The 24,598-nt window shown below is 27.7% G+C and overlaps 1 protein-coding gene across 1 annotated transcript in view; it reads right to left on the reverse strand.

The window, feature by feature from the left end:
* Positions 1–11,098: 11,098 nt before the first annotated feature.
* Positions 11,099–24,598, reverse strand: part of LOC129960012 (uncharacterized) — a 113,650-nt gene continuing 100,150 nt past the window's right edge. Inside the window, exons 17-18 of the mRNA XM_056073011.1 lie at positions 17,979–18,059; positions 11,099–15,736 (exon numbers count right to left, since the gene is read on the reverse strand). Coding sequence (XP_055928986.1) covers positions 15,599–15,736; positions 17,979–18,059 — 219 coding nt within the window. The 3' untranslated portion in view covers positions 11,099–15,598. The remainder of the gene's footprint in view (positions 15,737–17,978; positions 18,060–24,598) is intronic.

A 24,598-nucleotide genomic window follows, 5' to 3' on the forward strand; every position in this document is an offset into this window, starting at 1 on the left:
GCGTCAATAAAATTTAATATCTTTGCATTTTTTGCTTTATTTCTCCATTATTTTTACTTCTTAAAGCTTCCCATGAAACAGAAAACCGATTTTCCTTTCGTGTGATTACATGAAAACAGATTCTGAGTTGTAATGAGTTCAGAATTATTTGGATTACAAGAGTGTGTGGGGGGGGGGGGGGGGCGAACAAGATTTTATTTCAAATAGAATCAACTGATTACCGAATGATTAGACCGGGAAGGAAATGCTTTATAATGGAAAGAAAAATGTGAGAAGTTTGATTTGTCCTCCACCAAAATCTAAAGTAGTCTTTATTCAGGAAAGACTGAGCACTTTTTAAATAAATAATTGAAATATCTATTTTTTCATCGCTTAGATGTATATTTTATATAAAATAATTTTATTATAGTTTTCCTTTGTTTACAATTCTTTAATTTGTTTTTCTGTGGCTATTAACCTCCGATTTAAACAGTGAAAATAAATGAAATGGAAATTTTTACTTTGTTTTATCATGAAATCACATCTGACAAAACGGAATTTTGCGAGTCATTTAATATTTAATAAATCGTTGTCTTAAGCTGTGTGGTAATTCCGTTTTCCTTCCTAAAAGATACACAATGGATTTCATAATTAAATCGCATCTATTTATTATACGAATATGAATTGATTGATTGCAAGGAGTCATTCTAAAGGAAAAAAATCCGTTTTCGAAAACAGCAAAATTTGCACGATTTCAAAAAGAAGAAAAGTTTCAACATTTTTCACAGCAAATGACTGAAAAAAATTCACTGATCTTAAAATTGCGCATGATATGCCGCAAGAAAATTATTTAAAGAGGTTTTAATTCAAATGATATTCATATCATGGGAAAAAATGTCACTGAGTTATTAAAAAAGAATGAATATTAGAATTACGACTTTATAAACTTTATTCCTACCATCAAAAATGTACTTTTTCTATGTTGTATATTTTAAGCTGTTTAAATCGTTGGCAAATTAACCATGTTCTACATACGAAAAAAATTAATAGCATATTCTTTGTATGACTTTTAAAAAAAGTGCAGTGAAACAAAGTTATTGTTAGTGAATTCGGTAAGTTTAATTTACTCAAATTTTAAAATTACATAAATCTGAAGAATCTGACATTAAATATTATAACTCCCAAATAAAGAATATCGTATAACAAAGTTGATTCATTTATATTTTAATGAATGAAACAAAGTTCGAAAATGGATAGCTTCCATTGAATTTGACTTATAAAATAATCTCCTGATGTTTTAAGCGAAACCTCTTTAATATCGCAAGCCAGACAAAACACCGTAATGGAAATCAAAGAGCTTGAGAGAGGGATGTAGTTACATAAGTTATCAAGAAATGAGAGAGAAAAATGATCATTACACGTCACGCAAAATCGATTGTAATTATGGAAACAGTTCAGAAATGGTAAAGTGTGTAGCAGAAATTTGAATATCAAAAAGGTCCATTACTGCAAGTCATCTAAAATGTGGACTCGTTGAATGGAGGTGGAGGAACCACTCTAACAAAATGTTTACAGAGGAGAATGGAGTTGAGCGGATGTTAATATCCCTTCGAAATGAATAAGGTAAAAATGGGGCGGCATGGAGTGATTGTGAATCCCCGGCGTAAGATAGCGTTGGCCTTTAGACATCAATTTGGTAGATTAGTAGTTTTATGCGTCTCGTTTCAATATTCATTTCAGTTTTCTAAATATCTTAGATCTGAAAGAAATAATAAGTTATTTCGACGCAATTTAAAATGAAGAAATACCAACTGAAAGAATTAAAAAAAAAAAAAAAAAAAAAAAAAAGCAAAAGAAATCGATAAAATATTTTCGATACATACATTTTAACCTTTGTATATCCCTATTTAACCCAAAACGGCAGAAATTTGATCTGATGCGCCTTAAAAAGACGCATTATGACCAATAGATTTTATCGATTTCTACTCCTCACTTAAAAAAATCAATTTAACGAAACAATTTCCTCAAAAAGAAAAAAATGACGCAAGAATACAAATTTTCTGCGATTTTCAAAGGTAAAATTGTTTTAAAAAATGTAAAAAGTAGCATAAATGCCACGTGAAAAATATAAAGAGAATACTGTAAGCATAAAGGAAATAGATGAAAATATTTTCATATTACAATTCTTTTTAATGCAAGAATTTGTCTGTAAATAGTACAAAAATTTGAGTGTTGTGTATTGATCAGAAGTTCAGTATTTTTTTTTTTTTTTTCAGAAGACAACAAAATAATTCTAATCACTCTACTAAAGCAAATTCCATATGATTGATAAAATTATGAATAATACGACAGATTTACTTTTGAAAGCGGGAAAACAATAATTTCGCAGAAATCATTTATAAATATATTAAAATTCCTTACTACATTTTAGAAGTTTTAAGGTATAGAGAAAATATGATATTTCCAAGAAAAATAATGAGCATTCAATTATAAAACATAATAAATTAATAAAATACAATTTCCGTACACTGATAACAGCAACATACAATACACATAAAATAGGCAAACTTCATAGTCAGTTGTCATGTCCCAATTTATATAAAGCTGAGTTTAATGTTTGATTGAAGATTTCTCCTTTATATACATATATACAGTATGACATATTTAGTAATAAAGCACTGATAACAATAAATCCATCATACACATTTTTTTCCTCCATAATTCATGAAAAAAAGATTATAATACAACAGAAAGTACAAAAAAAAAAAAAAAAAAAAAAAAAAAAACGAGGAAAAAAATAAAGAGGTGAATACAATATTTTAGATCGCATTAACCGACAGTATCATAAAAAATAATAAGCTAAAAGAATAAAACTAACCAAAATCGTTTCGCTATAGAAATATATATTGCACAAAATTTATAAAATCAAGAATATATGCAATAAAGATTATGATACAGTTTCAAGAGAGAAATATACGAAGTAACGGTCATGTATCAATTAGAAAAAAAATTGAGTCAATTTGTATGACTCATAGTCTCATGCTAAACATAACTGCCCAAATTTATCTAACATCCAATCAAAAGATTTACACCTGCAAAATGAAGAATTCCAGAGTTAATTTAGCAGTGTATCACGGGCGTTGATACTTATTTCTCAACATTTTGAATGTACTTATTCTTATTTCTCAACATCCTCATAAAATTAAAATCATTTTATTAAAAAAATTCTCCCCGATATTTAACTGACATAATACAAAGTCGGAGCACAACTCGTTTTGGTAAAAACAACACTAAGATATCAAAACAAAATACAAGTTATAAATGTTACAGATAGAAATTATTCAAATGTTTTGGTTGAATAAATACACTATTTCTTGTTTATGAGTCGAATAAGTATAATTTTAAAAATAGGCAGTTATTACAGTAAATATGAAAAAAATATTTTTTCTTCTTTATTAATACTTTTAAACTGACTTCAGCAAGTTTTGTAACAAATAACATAATTCAATTTGCTTTTATAAAACTTAGTAAAACGCATATAATTTTCAATAATATTTATATCTAATTTGATCTAAAAATACTGACATTTTTTATATATATTTTATAAAAACAGTTTCATAATTTCACCCCCTTGTAATTTTTTTTCATGCCTTCATTCACATTTGATAAATTGCAAATTGTGCTAAAGGTAAAAATGGTAGTCTATTACTATTTTATCGTTAAATAATATATATTTAATAAAAATTTTATCAATAAATAAATAACATTTTATCGTTAAATAAAAAACTACTATTACTATATTTTGTCATTAAATAAAATAATCCAAATAATGTGTTTCAAAATATTTTTCTGTCCAGAAAGATGAAACTTGAGAAATCACGAAAATTTCGTTTATTATTATAAAAAAATTAAAGGAAAGAATAGAAAAAGACTGAGGTTTCAACTGCTTTCGGGTTCGTAAAATCAATATTTATGTTTGGAAATATTTGAGACGATATTTTTATCCATAAATGATTCAAATAAATACAAATGAAGTTATTTATAAAGAAGTTGAAGATGATATACAAATGAAGTTATTTATTAAGAAGTTGAAGATGATATACAAATAAAGTTATTTATGAAGAAATTGAAGATGAAGTAATTTTCAATTTTAATTGATTAAAAACGAATCGTCCGGAATATGATCGAAATGTAATAAAAAGTAATAGATATAGCGCAGCAGAATTTAATTTAAACAGCTAGAATCGATATAATATGCAACAAAACTTTATATTTTAAATGAATGCCAAATAATTTCATGGAGATTTTTTTAAATTCCTTTGAGTCAGACTTTTGAAAAATTATTATTTAATGAATTTATTAATTAAAAAAGAAGAATTGTAATATATTAGTCTCTCAGAAAGTTGGCAGGGAGCAGAGCAGTAAACTGCCGGATTCATGAAAGTGCAACATCTGTTACTGCAAAATATGTACAAGATTACATATGTAGGAATTTTTCTTCACTTGGAAGTTTAAAATGAACAAGAAACAATGAAATGCAGAACTAAAAACATTTAACATCAATTGTTCCAAAAAGTAAAGGCCATTTATAAAATAGCATTTACAAATTAAGATTAAGTGAATTTAATAGAAATATGCTTCATTATTACTAACTATTAGTGCTAAAATTCATAGATACATAAATACCTAATTACGCCGCCGCACCCAGATATCTTTGTTTCTCAGAACAAAGGAAAATTTTATATTCTAAACGCCGGGTCTTAACATATAAGTGAATTTCTGCTTCCCAGGTTTCAAAAAACCGTCGAATGTCAAATTAATGCTGTCATTTTGACATTACAAAGTTCTAATTGAAATTTGCTTTTTTCCTTCACCACACACATATTCGATTACTTATTTTTTTAACCTTCAGATCAATGTTTCCCCCGTCTTAATCCAAAGCATGAATATTCTAATCTTGAAAAGATTAACATCATATATCTCGGATCAGTAATCCAAGGCACATTCTACACGTGGTAACGTGATAATAATACGCTACAGGTTATTGCTAGGAATTGTATACATTTATTTACAAAATTCTACAGTACAAACTGGAATACAGTAAAAATCTTCAAACAATTCTTGAAGTTTATAAATAAATATAATTCTACAAAAATTTTATTTCTTATAAAATTTTATAACTGCGCTCATAAACAAACCTGAGCGGTAAACAACAAGAGGTATCTACAAAATATTATTGAGTATTGCTTAAGACAGTTCAACTGTTTGCTACAATATGATTTCCCATACCAAGATAAGGATTGATGATCCAAGGTACATTATATGCAAGGCACAACAGTCTCTTCAATTCATTCAATTTCAATAAAAAGCATAAAAATATATTAATCTTACAACTGCGGATATTTTTAAATGACTATTTAGATGCAACGTCAGCAAAGACCCAAATACTTTTGAAATGAAGTTAGGTATATTTTATATGCAACGCTATAATAATGAATTTTAAAAAAAGACTTGCTTTAATGGTGCTATTGCTTTTAAACACCTGTTCTTATAAAAAGCTACATTCGTAAAGTTTTCAAGAATCATCAATTTTTTTCTCCATTAATCTGAGCTTTCCTTTTTCTATAGAATGAAATTTTCCGCAAAACAATTCAACTTCATCTAAAAAACATACAACAGCGTGTCTATCAAATTCTATAAGGCAGGTAAATTGTTGAGCTCATAAAGATTTCATCATCATGTTGTCGAATCATTTAAGGATTTATAACTAAATGATTTTGGTTTCGACAACTTACAAAAAGGCAATAAAATATTAAAGATAAATTATATGAAATTTTATTCAAGTCATTTGAAATTGTTGATTTAGTTATGAAATTAACAAAAAAGGCTCGCTAATGTTAGACATCAGAATTTAAGCCTTGAAATTTCTAGCGACCTACAATATTTCTTTTAAGTCGCAGTTCAACCCATATTTCCAAACACTTCTGGCATATTGCTTTCAATAGAAAAATATACTTCAGCATAAAATTCCTTATTATGCTTAGTTCTACTCACTGACTTAAAAACTATATATACAGTCTGTCAAAAAAGTATTGGGACACACTACAAGTTCACAGATTTTTATCATATTTCCTTTAAATATTCAAATGAAACCAAAACAAAGAAATATATATTATTTTGATATTTACAAATCATAATAATTCAAACAAAACTATCATATAATTGCAATTATGGTTATAAATGAAAATAAAATAGATCAAATAAAAAAAAAATAAAAAAAACGTGCTCAAAAAAGTATTGGGACACTTCTCAATAAATAAAGAAAAACAATGTAAACTTAAAAGTTAATATCTTGATTGGCTGCCTTTGCTTTTTATGACCTCTCGCAGTCATTTGGCATGGGTTGGACCGATTTGTTGCAAAATGATCAATCGATTTTGGTCCTCACTTCTACCAAATGTTTTCTCAACTCCTCCTTGTTAGAAATTTGATGTTCATATAGTTTTTGCTGCAAATAACTCTACACATGCTCTATGGGATTAAGGTCTAGACTTTGTGCTTGAGTCGTAATAACTTTAGGACAGAGGTACAGAACTCATTACTTGTAAATATCAGTGATGGGTCCTGTATATTTCGGGTCATTATCTTCGTACAGCTTAAAATGTCTCGAGATTCTCTGCTTGCTCACACTTTGCTTTAAATTTCGCTTGAGAATATAAAGATAGACATGTTTATTCATTGTACAACCAATAAAATGTAAGTTCCCAACACCAGTACTTGCCATACAACCCCAGACTGTGTGATTGCCACCTCCATATTTGACAGTAGGTCGTAAATTTTTGGTATGCATAACTGTATTTGGTTTCCGCCAAACATTTTGTTTTCATCAACAAAAATTGCATTTTCCCAAAATTCTTTTGTCTGCTTTACAAGCATTTTAGTAAATGCAACCCTAGCTTGTCGATTCGTTTTGCTGATGTAGGGCTTTCTTTGAGGTACTCTGCCGTGATATTTATATTTTCTTTAAAAAAATTGTCGGTTTCAGGATTTACAGATTTTCGAAACTTACTTTTACATTGCAGAGTCAATTTTACTGCACTAATTTTTGGATTAAAGTGAACTTATTTCACAATCCACCTCCTTTCACGTTCATTAAATGTTCTTGGACGCCTTGATATTTGCTTGTTTTGAACACTATTTGTTTTCCTGGACCAGTGAATAATGTTAAAAACAGTAGACTTACTCAATTGCAAGATATGTCCTATACAGGGAGCTGATTTTCAATTTTTCCAATGGCTTATTACAAGATTTCGCACATCAACCGATATACCTTTGTTTCTCGCCATTTTTTTCCATAATTAATCTTATCTATTGAAAATTTTATGTTTAAAATTATAGTCTAAAAATGTGGTAGTAAATTCATTTCTATTGATGTGCTATATATTTGTTGAATTTCTTATTTCAAAAGTGTCCCAAAACTTTTTTGACTCTTATTTGCCTTTGAATTATCCATAAAGAACTAGATCAAATTATAGTTCTGAAATACCAATAAAATTTTCCTTACAAACTGTACACAAAATATTTCTTTCTTTTTTTTTTTTTATGTGATAAATAGTTTTGTAGTTATTCAAGTCAAGTGTCCCAATACTTTTTTGAGTGACTGTACATACCATATGTTTTAAAGATTTTGGTGAAAATGCAAACCTTTAATTATTATCATTATTCATTTGTTAATTATGTTGGGCAAAAAGTCAGAAATAAAATTTAAAAATATCTACCGTTTCTGTTTAATATTTAATTTAAAAGCAATAACTTTTGTCAAGAAAGAGAGACGAAAACTTTTCTCCAGCTAGGAAAATTGAAAGAGCTCTTTGCAGTTAAATAAATGAAGAAAGTTCGCATTCGAATATCCTGGACAAAACAAAACCACGGAATTAAAAAGTGAAAAGGTTCACAAAGATGCCAAGAAATTAAGCAGAAAGAGAGAGAGAGAGAGAAATAATTATTTCCTAGTAATACCTGACTGAATACTTTGTAGTAAGTAATTCTGCTATTTTTTAAGAGTTCAGTCTCTTTCCATACGCAGGTTAAAAATGTCAACCTATTAATCAATTAATTTGTCTACCTTAGTATTAGAAATATTAATGTAAAAATGACTTAAGGATTGACAAGATCAGGCTTAAACTGAATGGTCGAGATTGCTTAAGTTTAAAATCTAATTCCATTACACAACTATTTTTTTATATCAAAAATAACTTTTTTGTGAACAAGATGACTGCAACAATACAACTTAAAAAAAAAAAAAAAAAAAACATAACAAGGTGATTGCAACAACGTAACGTTTTAAAAACATAACAACGTGACTGCAATAGCTTTCACTACGGAATTGACTTGCATCCAACTCGTAATAGTAGATGCATACACACACTGGCATTCTAAAATGATGCCACAGTGGGAAAATATTTTAGGATACAAATGATTTCATATAGGTTGGAAATTCATATAAATCAATATGGATTAATAATCGATTTTCAAATATTTGGACTAAAAGTGGACTTATTTCTAATACTGAGCTGTTTGAAGGACAGAATTTAAGATAGGAATATTCTTTTATGTTCTAACCTTAAGGAAAGTATATCTCAAGTGATTTTAAATTTAGCAACTTAAGGATATCTCTTGTACAACACAATTTTAACAAGCTTGACTAAATTATGTACAGAGGTGTCGCATTTCTACTTTTCGTGATTTTATTCATCACATCCGTTACTTCTCCTTCTACCCCGAAATTTGGCGATTTTATTTGAGTGGTCGCACCACTTTAGCGGGAGCCAATTTGATTCATGACGTCAAGATCTAAAGACCAGGTCCATATATACAACGGATCTTTAGTGAAAGCAGGTTTCTAAACTGGAACCATCCCACCCGAAAGTCGAGACTTTATCAGGCCAACAGACCCCCAAATGTTTTTGACAGATTGCTTATTTACGATTCTTTGAAAGAGTTATTTTATGGATTTTTTAATATTTTTTTTAAGGCAAGAGGAAAATCTATTGAAACCATGAGGAAAATCATGTTTTCCTGAATAGGTAATATATAAAATAAGATTACTCCATTTCCAATATAAAATATATAGGACATATCAACATTTATTGATATTGTTATCACTGAATGATTCTGTAGCTTTCAAGTAATGTTTTTCGTATTTCTATGCCAGTAAAATTCAAATGATTACTTAAATATTATCAATATTTTTATAAAAGATATCTTTAAAAATATTTATTATTCAGTTATTACCTTACACCCATATCAATGGTGCGACCAGAAATTTTAATTTCCAAGATACATGTGAACTTTCTTTAAGCACATATCTGCAAATGAATCAAATGATATTTTACAGCCAAATTGTGTTTCCTTTAACAGATGTATCTTTCACTTGTACCTTCATATTACTCCACTACCAACAATTGGTTGCATAAAATATCAAGAAAATACATACACAATATTTTAAAAAAACTTAGTTTACAAAAGCTTTGTTGTTAAATAAATTTTTCAAAGCATTATTATTATTACCGTCACTTTTTACATTTTACCAAACCATTAAACTATTTTTAACAAACAGAAAATATATTAGTTAAGGTAACAAATGACCACTTTTGAACATAAAAAATCAGAAAAGGAAAGTGAGGGAAATAAAAAAACACTGTAAGGCACCAAACTTCTAAAGTTTGTGAATAACAAGTAGGTAGGCCTTAATTTTAATTAATCATCTTAAATTTTGATTTTGGGCCGTTTCTTGCATTTTAATACATCAGAATAATTTCAGGACGCATTTATTTCTTAAAACTAAGGTCAATGCAGCTATTTTGGCACTAACTGAGCTAATTAGCCTCTCCTACGCAAGGAAAATAAAAAATAATCCAATTTTGGATTGAAGGGCACAAACGAAAAGAATGCAGCAAAATTACAATTCATGTTTCCTACATTAGTGGAGGAGGATGAGAATGCATCGATTTAGAAACGAAATTTTTAACAAAATATATATGTTCTGAGAATAATGATTTACCAGGAAAAATATATGTTAAAGATATCGCCTAAGAAACTATTAAGAAATAAAAGTATTTACTTTAAAAATATAAAAACTATGCTACAGAAAAAGAAACCAGTTTGCAAACTTTTTATTACCCTCTTACATCTTCTGGTATGTTCTTGAAAATGCGAGTGCAATGAATTAAAAACAACATAAAAATTTCACACTAATATATAATATATCCAAAACAGATATTTGAAAATAAGACAGCAGATAAATACTACATTATGTTTAAAGAATAATAGGTTTCAAGAACTCTTCAAAGGAAAAAAAAATAATTAATAAGAAAAACTAACTCTATTTATAAATTTTTAAAAATAAACTAACCGATTATTAATTACTGTATATTTATCAGTATAAACTACCTTAAAACCTTTTTTTTTTTTTTTTTTTTTAGAAATACCATAAAAACAATTTCAATTTTATTTCACTGCTTCGAGATATTTTTACACTTTCGAAAAGAATGGCAGTATTTCTTATTCTAATTAAACTAAAGTTATTGAAATGACCTAAATTTAAACACTCTCGAATAAAAATTCTTGTTTTATACTGTGTGTCTACCACGAGAACACTTCCAGCCGAACCTCTATGGTTCCCTACCGAATTGGTTTAGGTAGGGAAGATCCATTTCGAATAGGAGGATTCGGGTGGAAGTCTAGGATTATTTTTTTTCTTGGCGTCAATTTTAAGCGATAAAAAAAAGTTGTTGGTTATTCGTCTTCTCGCTTTAGCTGCAGTTACACATCTTTATATTCGCTTAGCTTACTTCTTTGATATTTTATGAGCTTTATCTTTGGATAATATTAATTGCATTTCATTATTTAATAATTTTTTTCTTGCCTCTTAAACTTTGACATCCTTTAAAGTGCCCTTTCAATTTAAGAAAGGAGGAATTTTAAAATCGCAAGCACCCGAACGAACACTTGAATTATTTTCAAATCCCGAATACATTTACATATAAACATTTGGAAGTTAATTATGTTTTAGAAAGCTTGTGAATATTGAAAATAGCTTTCTATTATTTTTATGTTAAATGAAACAGATTACCTCGCATTCGCTCCGGATAATTTTATATTAATTACTTACATACATTTTAAACAAATGAAAGGAAGACAATTTTTTTTTGTCACGTATGATTCTACATTGGATTTCTTAATTGATTTTCTTATTGAGTAATCGTTAGAGATACGAATTATCCAGTTTCTCCATTTCGTTTGTGTTGTTATACATATGGCAGGAATATCAGATATTTTCAAGATTCCGAGTATTCAAATTTTCCGAGTAAATAATTTTGAGTTTAGTGAATCATTTTTTGAATTTATTTTCAAAATTAAATGAAATATAAAATATCGCCAGTTTGGCGCTAATTAGCCAATGTAAGAAACTTGAAGGAACTTCTACCTACGCGAAATGAACTCTTCCTACAGTAACCTGTTTCTTCGCGCCCGCCATAAACATAGATATTTGGCGGGAAGTGTTCTCCTGGTAGACACACATTAGATGTGATTGCATTAACATTAAATGCGTCAAATATTAATATTATTTCAAAATGCAATAATATAAATATTATTGCATTTTGAAATGCGTCAAATGTGAATAATACAATAATAAAATTGTATGTATGTTACATGAGGTGCCTTTATCTCCCGCTATAGCTTCACTAACAAGCGTTTTTTTTTTTTTTTTTTTTTTTTTTTTTTAACATTGTATTTTAATAAGGAAAGATTGCATTACAGCGACAAGAATACCAGCTCAATAACATTCTCAATTGACACATGTAGGATTTTATAGCGATGGGGAGAAATATTGGGAAGTCATTGCAATTAATGGGCTGAACAAATTTATATTTGGAAGTTATTTCAATGCAAATGAGCATTTAAAAAACATCCGAGTGTTTGATATTAAATTAAACAATAACTTTCAAATTATCTGCACATTTATTTGAATTTCCAAATGGAAAATAATTAATTTTGAGCATAATTATAAAAAAATCAAACTACAAAAACAAGAAATATTTAATTGTCCCTCCACCCGTTCTTTCTACATGAAAACAAGTCAAAATTAAGAATTTAAATATATCTTCAAACATGATTTCTTCTATTAATGCATAGATTACTAAGCAGAAAATGGGAATTAAAGTAAAATAACCAAAGTTTATTTTAAACGAATTTGTCTCCAAGAGTCTCTGCTATATTCTTCAGAGGTTCTTGAAATAGCAACTAAAGAATCCTCTTATAATTTAAATAATTTCATTCATTATTTTTCCTACAAGGGAAAACCTGCCTAAACATTTTATTAAAATATGTTCAAATATATTTACACATATTAAATTTTCTTTAAAAAACGCAACTATTAAATAAACAGCAGCATGTAAATTGCCATTGAACAGGAAACATGATAGAAACTAGACATCTGTTTAAATTTTATTTTTAGGATATCAAGAAAAAATAACTATCAATTACTTGTTATAAAGAGGACAACAAAATTTTAATTACTTAAGAAAAATTGTTGATAGTACTTTCACAGAAAACTTCTAAACTATTTAAATCTTTTTAAATAAAAACATAGACGATATATTATTCAAACATTTATCAATAGTTTATTTCATAATGCACACCAAGTGATTGTTTTTGTAATTGTACATATTTTATACATGGGAAATTTCATAAAAGGATTAAGGAGCAACATTATTAAGGACTAAATTGCACTTAGTATTTTGTACTTGAAATAACTTTCTCAGTAAAATTCATAGTTCATACAATAACATGGGGAGAAAGCGGATTTTTACAATTTATGCACTTATAAGTTACGTGCTAATAAATATTTAGCAGATTGCTCAACAAAAGGGGGAGGGGGAAAGCTCATTAAATTTAAAAATAAGCAAATATTAATCAAAATGAAGTTATGTTAAAAAAGTCCTATTTCATTTCACAACTTCTTATTGTGAATTGAGGATAAAATTTAAATATGAAATTTTAATTACCATTTTTTAACTATGTTTCTAAAACCAAAATATGAAGAGACAAGAGTTGTAAAACTATGCTTTATACAAAATACTTTACAAAACTAATCTATATTTATTAAGATATTATATTATCATATTTTATTTACATATTATTAGTGATGACTCAAAGATCAAATTGCATTTAATAAGCACGAACGGTAAATTCTGGTCAAAATGGATTAAATAGCCAAATGTAAGGCCCAATATGGTAGAAAAACAACAACCAATATATAATCTTTAATTTAAAATGCAAACGCACACCTAACTGATACACAAATTCTTTCAGTGAATGCTGCGACAAAATTTGAGAAACGAAATATTAATTATTATAGCATCACTATTAAGTACCCAAAGAATAGAAAAACTGAAATTTCATAATACTTTCTTTTCTCTTATTACCACTATATAACATGATTTTAGGTTCCTAAAAACAATACTATGCAAATCAATGCAAAACAAAGTGTATAAAGAAGAAATTTGGGATTGAAGGACACTTTCAAAACATAAGTTGTTATGACTAAAAAAAATATCTTCGTTAATTCAATATTGAACGAAATTATTAATATGTATTTTAATAAAAACAAACAACAGTATTTATGAAATATTTTCTCCATAACAGTTGAATGCATTTATCTCAAAAGTTTGTTTTTTAATTTTTGGAAAAATATCTTCAGTTCTTTCAGGATGATTTTGGCTTCTATTTTGTGCCTGCGGAAAAATAAGTCATTTTAAATTACTTAATTTAAGTCACAATATCCTTGTTCTACAATGCCAAAGTCATGGAAGTTAAAGGATGTTCAATAAAAACAAACAACTGTAATTACTTAACTCAGGTGAATCCTTCCTTTATGCATTTTAGAATAAAATATTTAATTATATTTACATATGTTATGAAATCCTGTATCACATTAGTAAATTTCAGGAATCCTTTTAATCAAATTTATTTATTATTTCTTTAAAATTTTTTAATATTGTTATTAGTTTTTGTATTGTTTGAAAATTAAATTCTCAAACATGTTCTAGGATGTCATGTTGTTAAAGTTTTTACCAATGCTTACAATCTAATCATTTTATACAGGGTTTAAATGTAGTTGAGAAGACATTAAACAGAATATAACTTAAAAAAGAAAATAATGCTTAACTAAATTTCTGGACACACGTCTAAAAAACGTTAATATTGTGCTATTAATGTCTAATTACTCTAACTTAGCAACGATTTATGAGAATGAATCGACATTAACTATTAAAATAACTGTTGTAAAAATTATAAGAAAGATATAAAATTTAAAATACGAAATAATGAAAAAATCACCTTCTAAAATTTAGTAACCCCGGAAAAACATTTTAATGTCTTCAATAATCATTAACTGGGATGCCTCCAAAAATCTCTAGAATGGCAGAAATATTTCAAAAAAATATAAAAAGTGGTCCCATTATTTCTTACAGTTTATACTGTAGGTAGCCGTATTTGCTTTAAAGAAAATTTAAAATTTCATTAATTATCTAAGTGTATCTGCTTCGGGAAAGTACACGAGTTCAAACTTAAAACAATTCAAAGTAATATTTATATTCGCACTTCCTTCATATTTACCGAGGTAAGTTTTTTTTAACAGTATTTTTTAACAAAACATTTGAATATTTAAAATGGAAAGATAAAAATTGCAAGTCATCAATTACACGTTTCTATAACAACAGAACATAAAGACAAACCTTTAAAACAGTAATTTTTAATATCTTCAACAAAGCAATAATAAAAGTTAGGTCCCCCTCCCCCTTAAGTAGCAGCGATTGCTCCATAGGAAAACATACTAACCAATTATATGAATAGAACAAATACTCGTACATTCATAATATAAATTCATTGAGTATTATTTTACACACACACACACACACACACACACACACACACACACACACACACACACAAAGAAAAAGCACATTTAAAAAACATAAAAAGGAAAACAAATTAAGAATATATTTTGAAAAAGTAAAAGTAGAGGACTTTCTGTTTTAATAAACATAGTACCAATATCTCAATAAAACAACACAGTGACAAGAATATTAACATAAAAGGCATTAAAAATTAAATTGTAACTTTCTGAATACAAAAATATGAGTATTTTTTTTATCTAAATGATCTTTAAATTATGTACAGTTAGTCAATAAATATTCATATAACTCGATTTAATAAAACAATCCATAATAATAATATTTAAAAAAATAATTGATAAAATATTTTGGAATTGTATTTAGTCAGCTGGACAAAACAAATGAGAAATAAAATAAATAATGAAAGCAGGTCAAGTGATTAATTGAGCTTTGTATGTAAAAAGTATACATATTTTTATGTTCTGGAGTATAATTTTCACATTTATGAGGATAATAATATCAAGTAAACATAGTAAGTAAATTAATTATACACAATGCATTCATTCACTGAATATTGAACTATACCACTGATTTTTACAAAAACACTTTTGATTGGATAGTACTGGCAATGTACAGATGAAATTACTTTTTTTTTTTTATCACATAATGCTTTCTTTGTCTAACAGCGAAATATTTTCTTGTGTGCCGAGTTCGGATACACAAATAAGCCGAGCAACTCCTGCATTCCCACCTGTAACCAGCCAAAAATGACAACCATAGTTGGGATTCCAAGAAATCTATAATGGAAAACAAAATTCGATATATAAATAAAATGTTCATCATTTTCAAAGCACAAATTATTACGGTTTTTAAAAAAAAAAATTCAAAATGAGAAATAAAATTTCGAAGAAATGATAAAATTTTAATAAAGATCCATGTGAAACTCATCTGCTTTTCCACACTGTACAGCAAAAAAATTGAGATATAATAAAGCAATATTATGCAATAAAAGATGATTAATGTGGGAGTTAAACTATAATATGATACAACCCTATCCTATCTCTAATCATTAATGAGTTATGGAGATGAAAAATGAACCACATCTAAAAAATTTTAGGAGGTTTCTGAGAGCTTTATATATATATAAAAATGACACACCTGAAAAGATAAACATCTCCTTACTCGGAGCCAACACTTCAATCAGGATATTTAAGTATAAAGCCAATCACTCCTCACCATACCAATGGGGTGGAGGTATTCCATAAAATTCCATTTAGATTGGTCATTTACGAACACTCTACACAAGTTTTACTCTAAACCACTAAGCAATACCTTACAATGAATCCCTAATGTACACTGCGAGCAGTATTCTACACACAACCAAAGCTTAAATACCCTCATTCAGTTAAGTGGCCAATTCAATTGGTGAGATAAAAATGGAATGAGAAGATAATAGATTGAATTGGATATCCAACCCTTCAGTCCATGTATGTCGATTCTGACCAGTTTTTCACTCTAAAGATTGATCCCGGAATCTCACTCCATTGTTATGATGTGGAGTAATCATGAAATTCTGATTTAATGGCAAATTACAAGTGCTGAAATACTGGTAAAATGTAAAATCGAAATGTCTCCATCTTTATCTAGCAACATCTCAAATATTCGCCAGGTATAATTAGTCATTTGCATGAAAAATTTGACCAATCCAACAACTTTTTAATGAATCTACAATAACTGCATCTGCAATATGAATTTCACAAAGTAAATAAGAAAAAAAAAAAAAAAGTGGAAATCCCACATCTACGTTTAAACCCTGTGCATACTAGAAAAGATGTGTGAAACATATACATAATCTCAGTCACAACCGAAGTGGGTCGTCTTCATACTTTAAATATGCTTTCGCTAGTGAAACAAAATTAGTGAAAGTACATTCTTCAGTTAAACTGCTGGCTTGTAGGTAACATGAAACCTCCTACAATAGAAATTTTGATAAAGAAACATGAATCTACCTTCCCCTCATTTCAAAGAATTAGAAAATAAGGCTTGTAATTTCACTTGACTGCTCACATATTTCTTATAAGCAATCGAATGTCTATAATGTTATATGACCAATTAAGAGATTAAAACTGACATGTTAATGGCACTGTTATACTATCAACTTGCAAGGAACAGTACCTGAATCAATCTTAATGAAAAAGTTATGCATTTTTCTCATCAACCCTGATGCTAAAATCTTGTAAACTGGAAACCATTTTGAGTTAAAATTTTTGCTGCAGGAAATTTTAAACAAAGAAGTTCGATGAAAACAAATGTTGAAATTTAAGCAGCCAAAGGATCTGCTCTGCACAACAAACCCACAATGAATAAAGCTCAGAAGACCTGTCTGAAAATTATTTCCTCTAATTGGGTTTAGTAATAATATCAAGTAATTTGCAAATGATGTTCATCTTCCAAATACAGAAACACCAAATATTGCTTATCAGATGATGCTAGAAGAAATGTAGACATCAAATCATCGCTATCCACTCTAAGACAAACTTGCCCACAGAAAGTTAGAAGACATGCATATTAGAGAGAATTGCTCAGATTCCATTTACCCACCACTTGCATCATTTCCTGCAAAACATGAACGATAAATATTGATTTAGATGGTATATTGCAAACAAAAAATTAAATTTCTTTTGAACTAAATCATCCACTTGGTTTACTGAAGACACATTCGAAAGCTGATGGAATGGTCAATTTATTTGGATGTAGCAGTCAAGATGTTAGGGATATTTGGGTTAAGAATTTAAAGACAATTCAATTGGAGTATTTTCCATCTGTCCACAATGTCTCATACACAGACAGGGTTGCTATGGTGTTTTATGCTCCACATTGGCTGTTCTATCAGCCGCTTTTGTTTTGCAGATTCGTATGGCACTCTTTAGGGATGGACATTATATTTTTGGTAGAACAAACTTCAATACGTCAGATAATAACATTTCCTTAAAATATTTATGCTGAATGTAAATACAAATAAAATAAAAACGAACTCACAGCATTCACAGATGACAGTATATTACTTCCAATAGCAAGAGACTCTTTCTTTTCTTCACTAGAAGTACTAATCTTATTGACCTGAAAACGAGAAATTTTTAATTTGACATAAAGCAAAAAGGAAATCTAACTACTCAACTTTCATAAAAAAGATTAAAATTTTGTTTCTATTTCATTTGCAAATAGAAAAAGTAAACAAAAAAAAAAATATAAGAGACTATATCTATAGAAATTTCCAAGAAAAAATTTGTATAGAAAAGAAAATTTTATCACTTTTCAGAAACTCGCCTTGAAAACCTTCTTCCAGTTATTGACAGAAAATATAAATAGTACTATTGCTTATATTCACTTTTAAACTATCACAGTGAATTAAATGCACATTATCCTGGCATAATATAAACAAGTTTTAAAACTTTAACTCAAAAATTAAGTTTTAGTAAAATTAATTCAATAATTCCTTAAAAATAATATAAATAAATATCATGTTTTTAATGTAATAAAAAATATTCTATAAAGAAATAAACAAGAGGGAAAAGCATTAACGAGCTAAATTTACTTAAAAACCAACTCGTGTGATTTTCGGGAATACATAGAATTATTCGTAAAAAAGAAACGACCCCCCCCCCCCCCAAGAAGCAAAAAGAGGTGAAAAAAAGTCAAGTCAATGAAAAAGGGTATATTTTCCCCCATTATTCCTATTTCGCTACATGGGGAAGGGAGGGGTAGGGGTCCTTTATACTAACACCAGTACCTGCAAATGATAAAAAATCGAATGCAGTAAAAGTCATATACTTTAGTAGATTAACATGGGTCAAATTCTACCTTCTTCTAATCTAAAGAAAGAAAAATGCATCTGGATTTTTTAAAAGCACTTTTAAGGCCCATTAAAAATAAACAGTTCTTAAGGTCTTTTAATGAGGCTACGTACTCTGTAGAGTGTGATCTGAGATTCATTTCAATATTTTTTTTATTTGAAATAATTAGAGTACGAACTTTTCGTTACTTTCCTTGAAGGGGGGGAAAAAAAACCATACACAAGGTAACATATTATTGATCCGGATATGACTCAATCAATATTCAAAGAACTAGAAACGACACCTAATCATTTTTAACGGAAAAAAATTGAAAATTCTAGATTTGAGAAAGTAAAAAATCTGGCCTTTCTGACAAACCGGAACACAATCACCTCTAAAAATATTCAAAAGGCGAGATAATACAGTTGATAACAGAATGCTTCTTCAAAAGAAAACAATTGAAGGGGGGGGGGGAAGAATCCTTCTATTATATCTACCAGGAATATTTAATATTGCATAACATTCAAGCATTATCGCACATCTTTATTCAGGATTAAAGTAATTTTTTTTGTGCTTAACATTTCAACAATATTACGACATCATTCATTTCCATTTTCACTAAGAACTAAACTTTAAATGTTTTAATTCCCTTTAAACTAAGTTTAAGTTTGTCACTTTTACATATTTCAATATGAAAGTCTATAACTTATTATTATCAATGTTTTGTATTTATTTATTTTTTTTGTATTGGCAACGTTCTACAGAACAGTGTATCATTCTAAAATAGAATTTGAATTTTACTTTAAATCCAACAACTTAAAACATTACTTACAGCGACGATTTTTCACCACAATCCTAATTATGAGTGTGTATATTTTTGAATATAAAATTATCTTCGAGTGAATATGAAAATATTATTTTATAGAGAAAATCGGATATCTACCGCGCGCGGCAGAAAACTGTAAGTATAGAATTTTCATTTTGTTCAAATCTAGTATACAACAATCCAAACAATCTTATTATTAATTTCAAAGGCATTTAATAGATTTGAAAGGAGCGAGAAAGATTTATTTAAACATAGGAAAGTTTGAAAATTCAAAATAAAAATTGTTGGTAATGCTGCCAAAAAACAAAACTCACTCAAAATTTTAATTCAATTTTCAACTTTAGATGGAAGCATTAAAAAAACTGTTTTGAGCTCTGGGGGGCACTTGAAAAAGATTGATAGCAAACTAAATTAGAATTAGCACCATAAATATGCATAATTATTGAAAACAGAGAATGGGCTGCCTGCCTAATAATAGATTAACTTTTTTTTAACCAGGTGATAAAAGTTATGTAGCATTTTTAATCACTCTTTTGTTACAGAATACTAGCTTATAAACATGTATTTGTGAGATCCCATTTTAGTGTTGATAAATGTTCTAATAAAAATTTTCATTTAAGAAAATTATGTGATAATCTAGAATCGATTATTTATTAGATGTTTCTGCTGCTGATAAATGTTCTAACAAAAAATTTTATTTAAGAAAAGTCTATGATAATCTAGAATCGATTATTTATTAGATGTCCCTGCTTTAAATTATAAACAAATATGCTGCAAATATTCTTAAGCTTCATCACTATTATCAGATGATAAACTTAGAGCAGTTAATTGTTATCACATTGAAGTGAAAAAAATTATATATAAAAAAAGAATCAGTAAATGGCACAGATTTAAGGGGTTTGCATATTTTTCTTGCTAAATGAAATTAAAAATAAACAGCAAGTATTTATAATTGGTAATTGTTTTATTAAAACGGAATCTCTTATTAGCTTTAGAGTACAAATCATGCTGTTTTCAAAAACTGTAAGGCATTTATCCCAAACCTTCCACCAGCAGCGGATTCAAACTTGATGAGGCTAAAGATATTAGAGATATGAAACCCTTCATAAGTCTATTTAAGTAATACATTTAGCATATATGACACTTGCTCACTCAGATAATTTTTTAGAGGGAAGGAAGGGGAAAAGCAGCCAGCTTTCAATCATTCTAGATGAAAACTAAATAAGCTGTTCGAAAGGTAGTAAAAAATACTAAAAAACGCTGTGCCTTAAATTTTCGAAGGGGATTGTCTACATATTTAAAATTGCACATACTTTGACATTTCCAATGAAAACACCCTATTTTAATGTCATGAATACATTTCTTTAAAGGAAAAATTACAAGGAGTACACATTTTGGTAAATATATCATGATTACATCAGTAGATATTTGACACTTTCTGTTAAGGGATTGTTGTCATGAATCGTTTTTGTGTATGTCTAAAATCTAGGTAGTCTCTGGAATTCTGTAATAGTATTTTTATTTTTGTGACACTTTAAAAGCATTTGCAAAATTACAATATTTATTTTAAAATCGACTGCTATTTTACTCATGTCAAAATATTTATAATGAAAATTTTTGGGAGAATTTTGATTTTTTCCCACAAAGAAATATTACAGAGATTTGTTTAAATTGCACCTGATTTTGAATCGCCATTACACTGAAAGCACTAAAATAGAAAGTTTTATTGTTTGAGCAAACAAAATAAAACTTAATATATTTTATCTTGTTTAAGAGAAATATTGATTTTAGTTTTAAAATTAATATTTTACTGATTGAGAGAGAGAGAAAAAAATGAAGAGTTTTATTCTTTTTTGCATTGTATTCCTGCATTACTTTATCAGTATATACTATTCCTCTCCTCAGTGATTACTACTCATAAATAGACATGAATTAATACACCATTTTATTTTATGAGCATGCTAAAAAGTAATGCATATTATTCTTAGACAAATGTAAACAACTGTCATATATGTTTTACCTGTAACTTAGAGCTTTATACAAATGTTCTTTTGATTGTGAAAGATTCATTATATGAAGACACTAAGATATAAGCATGTTAGAGATGTGGAAAGCAAATTGCAAAACATCACTTTAAATGTTCATTCATATCTTTAATTTCCATACTGTAGCACTTTTTAAAGCTTTTAATCATCACATATCTTACAGTTTCTAATCCAAATAGAAATTTGAAAGGAGTTATAATTATTATATATATAATTACAAGAATAAGTATTCCAAGAATGTTTTTCAGAAGTAACCAGCTTATTAGTCAAAATTTTGCATTACAACCTATTTGTTTAAATGTAATAATTTTAATTAAATTAGCATAGAAAAAATATAGCATTTATGGTTCAACTGTATTAAATGGTGTAATAAAATTAATAAAAAGAATTACAATTGGTAATAATACATCTAGATGCAATTTACTAAAAAGAGCATAATCATTGTTAAAAGTTTGAATTTCTTTTCAAAAGAGAACTAGAATGGCTCTTTAATTCGTAAATGCTTGAATTTTTTTTTTTTTTTTTTTTTTGGTTTTATTTAATCCACATTTAAATATTTAAAAAAAACATTCATAATTTTATACAACAAAAAACTGTTAATTGTTGCAAATTAAAATCTTATTACTTTGTGAATCAATTAAATTATTTGAAATTCTACATTTTCACTTGTGTAAGAAATAAATGCAAGATATATTTTGCATCCAAAATATTAATATTACATGCATTATCTAATAATATTTAAATGCCTGAAATTTTTTAAATTCCATTTTTGATTATAATTATGCAATATTATAATTATGGCAGGTTAATTTTATGAAATTTGAGACTTGTGCAAGAAATACTGAGCACTTACACATTAATAATAAATTCAAACAAACAGCTCTTTTCTTGTTACAAAATATGGAGTTCGTTATGCATTAATACCAAGAGAAATAACTTGTCACAATGTTTGTAAAATTAAGTGTTAAGGTAGAGGAATCTTACAAATTACTTGAGAAATAAAATTTCTATCTTTTGTAATTAATTATATTCTATAAGTGACCTTATATAAGCCACCACGTAAAAATTTTACTTTGCTATAAGGGCTGAGATTATTCTCCATATTTAAAAGTAGAGACTATTAACAAAATATTACGGTAATGGAAAGCATTTTTTCTACATTGATTTCTCTTTTTATCTCAACCACTGACTATTTTTTTTATAAATTTTTTTCATTGCGAAAGCATGGAAAATGATATTTGTTTCTAGGAATGCATGAATAGTAGCATTTAAATACTAGATAAAAAAGCTGTCGACATTTTGAAATTCTCAAATTCGACCCTAAATACATCTTTTAAGGGAAATAAAATTTTCTGTATGTAACAGAAAAACTACTAATAGAAATATAATAGTTACAATAGTTGAAATTTTGCATGCTCCTATAAAATGGTCTGTCCTTTGATTTATACTTAAATTTAAGTATTACAATTTTATAATTTTTAAACTCTGATTTTAAATTTTTTTCACATATTAAAAATTACTTTTTAATAATAAATATTGAGCATGCAAAATATGTAGAATACTTTAGAATAAAATATTCTATAAAGAAATAAACAAGAGAGAACAGCATTAACGAGAATAAATTTGCACAACAAAAAAAGTTTTGACCAACATTAGTGTTACTTTTTAAGATTTGAATAACAGGACAAAATTTAATTTTAACATTAGAAAGTCAAAATTTGTTAGTCCATAATTTTGAAACGAACAGACTTCGAACAATGAAATTTGGTTCCTGTGAATAACTTGATGTAATTTTGAAATCTGATGATAGAAATGGGTGTTGCCATTAAAAATTTTGAAATTAGTTCTTGTTTCATTCTATAAACAGCCCTTTAGGATTCTTTTTAATTCAGAAATTTTTATGAGTACGTTAATTGATACCTGTCTAATGTCAATCTGAAAAAGATTTTCAAACATTTACGACTCATTTTTCAGATATGTATTTAAGAGTATTCTATTCTACCATTGATTGTGCTGCTGTCAGATCTGCAATGCAAATTGAATTAACGAAAAAAATTAAGAAAGCTTTTACACTATTAAATTTTCCCTCAAATGAATAAAGAAATAAGTAATTAATCAATTACAGAGAAACACTTTCAACTAGAGTGGTATATTATTTTTTGAAAAGTACTGGGAACAGAATTTTCTTTTTGTGTGACAGATGAAAACAAGCTTTGAAAAATCGAAGTTATCACCATCAAAATGGAAATATTCTAATCAAAAGGTATTTAATATGTCTAATCTTATTTAAATTTATTCTGTTTAAAATGGTAAAAAAATTAGTATTTATGCAACTATTTATCAATACTATAATAAATGTTGATTTCTGCATTACTTGAATGATCCAATAATATATATAGATATATATATTGATATCTCTAATTTAAGTTTAATTTCTAAATTTTTATCTTAATTCAGCCTACACTGGCTTCATTCTAAAACGTTTTCTTATTTCCTAATCCAATTCCCACTTTTTTTTTATTTAATTAATCCTACACATGCTCTATAAAACTGTAAATTCAGCAGGTTTACACACTTGCTCTAAGTGAAGGGATAAAAATCCTTATTATTTGCAATATTCTTTTAAAGATACCTAAATTTCCCTATCCTAAATCTACACGTATCAAAGAAATTCCTACAAAAATCTCATTATAAATTTACTGAGGGAAAATTTTTGGTTTCTTTCACTTTTTCTGCTTTTGTGTCACAAAGACTGTTGTCATTTTTATGTCATCCCTTCTTCCTAGTTCATATGCCTCCATGATGAAATAAATCGAAGTTTTATTTCATCAGAGGCTTTTCTTGTGGTGGTGAAACAGTACTCTTCTTCAATTACATTTATGAAAATATTTTTGATATGTCTCAGCAAGCCATTTATTCGATCTTTAAGACAGTGGGTTGCCAAGTAGATGGAAA

The sequence above is a fragment of the Argiope bruennichi genome, chromosome X2 (assembly GCF_947563725.1).
Source record: "Argiope bruennichi chromosome X2, qqArgBrue1.1, whole genome shotgun sequence".
NCBI lineage: Eukaryota > Metazoa > Arthropoda > Arachnida > Araneae > Araneidae > Argiope > Argiope bruennichi.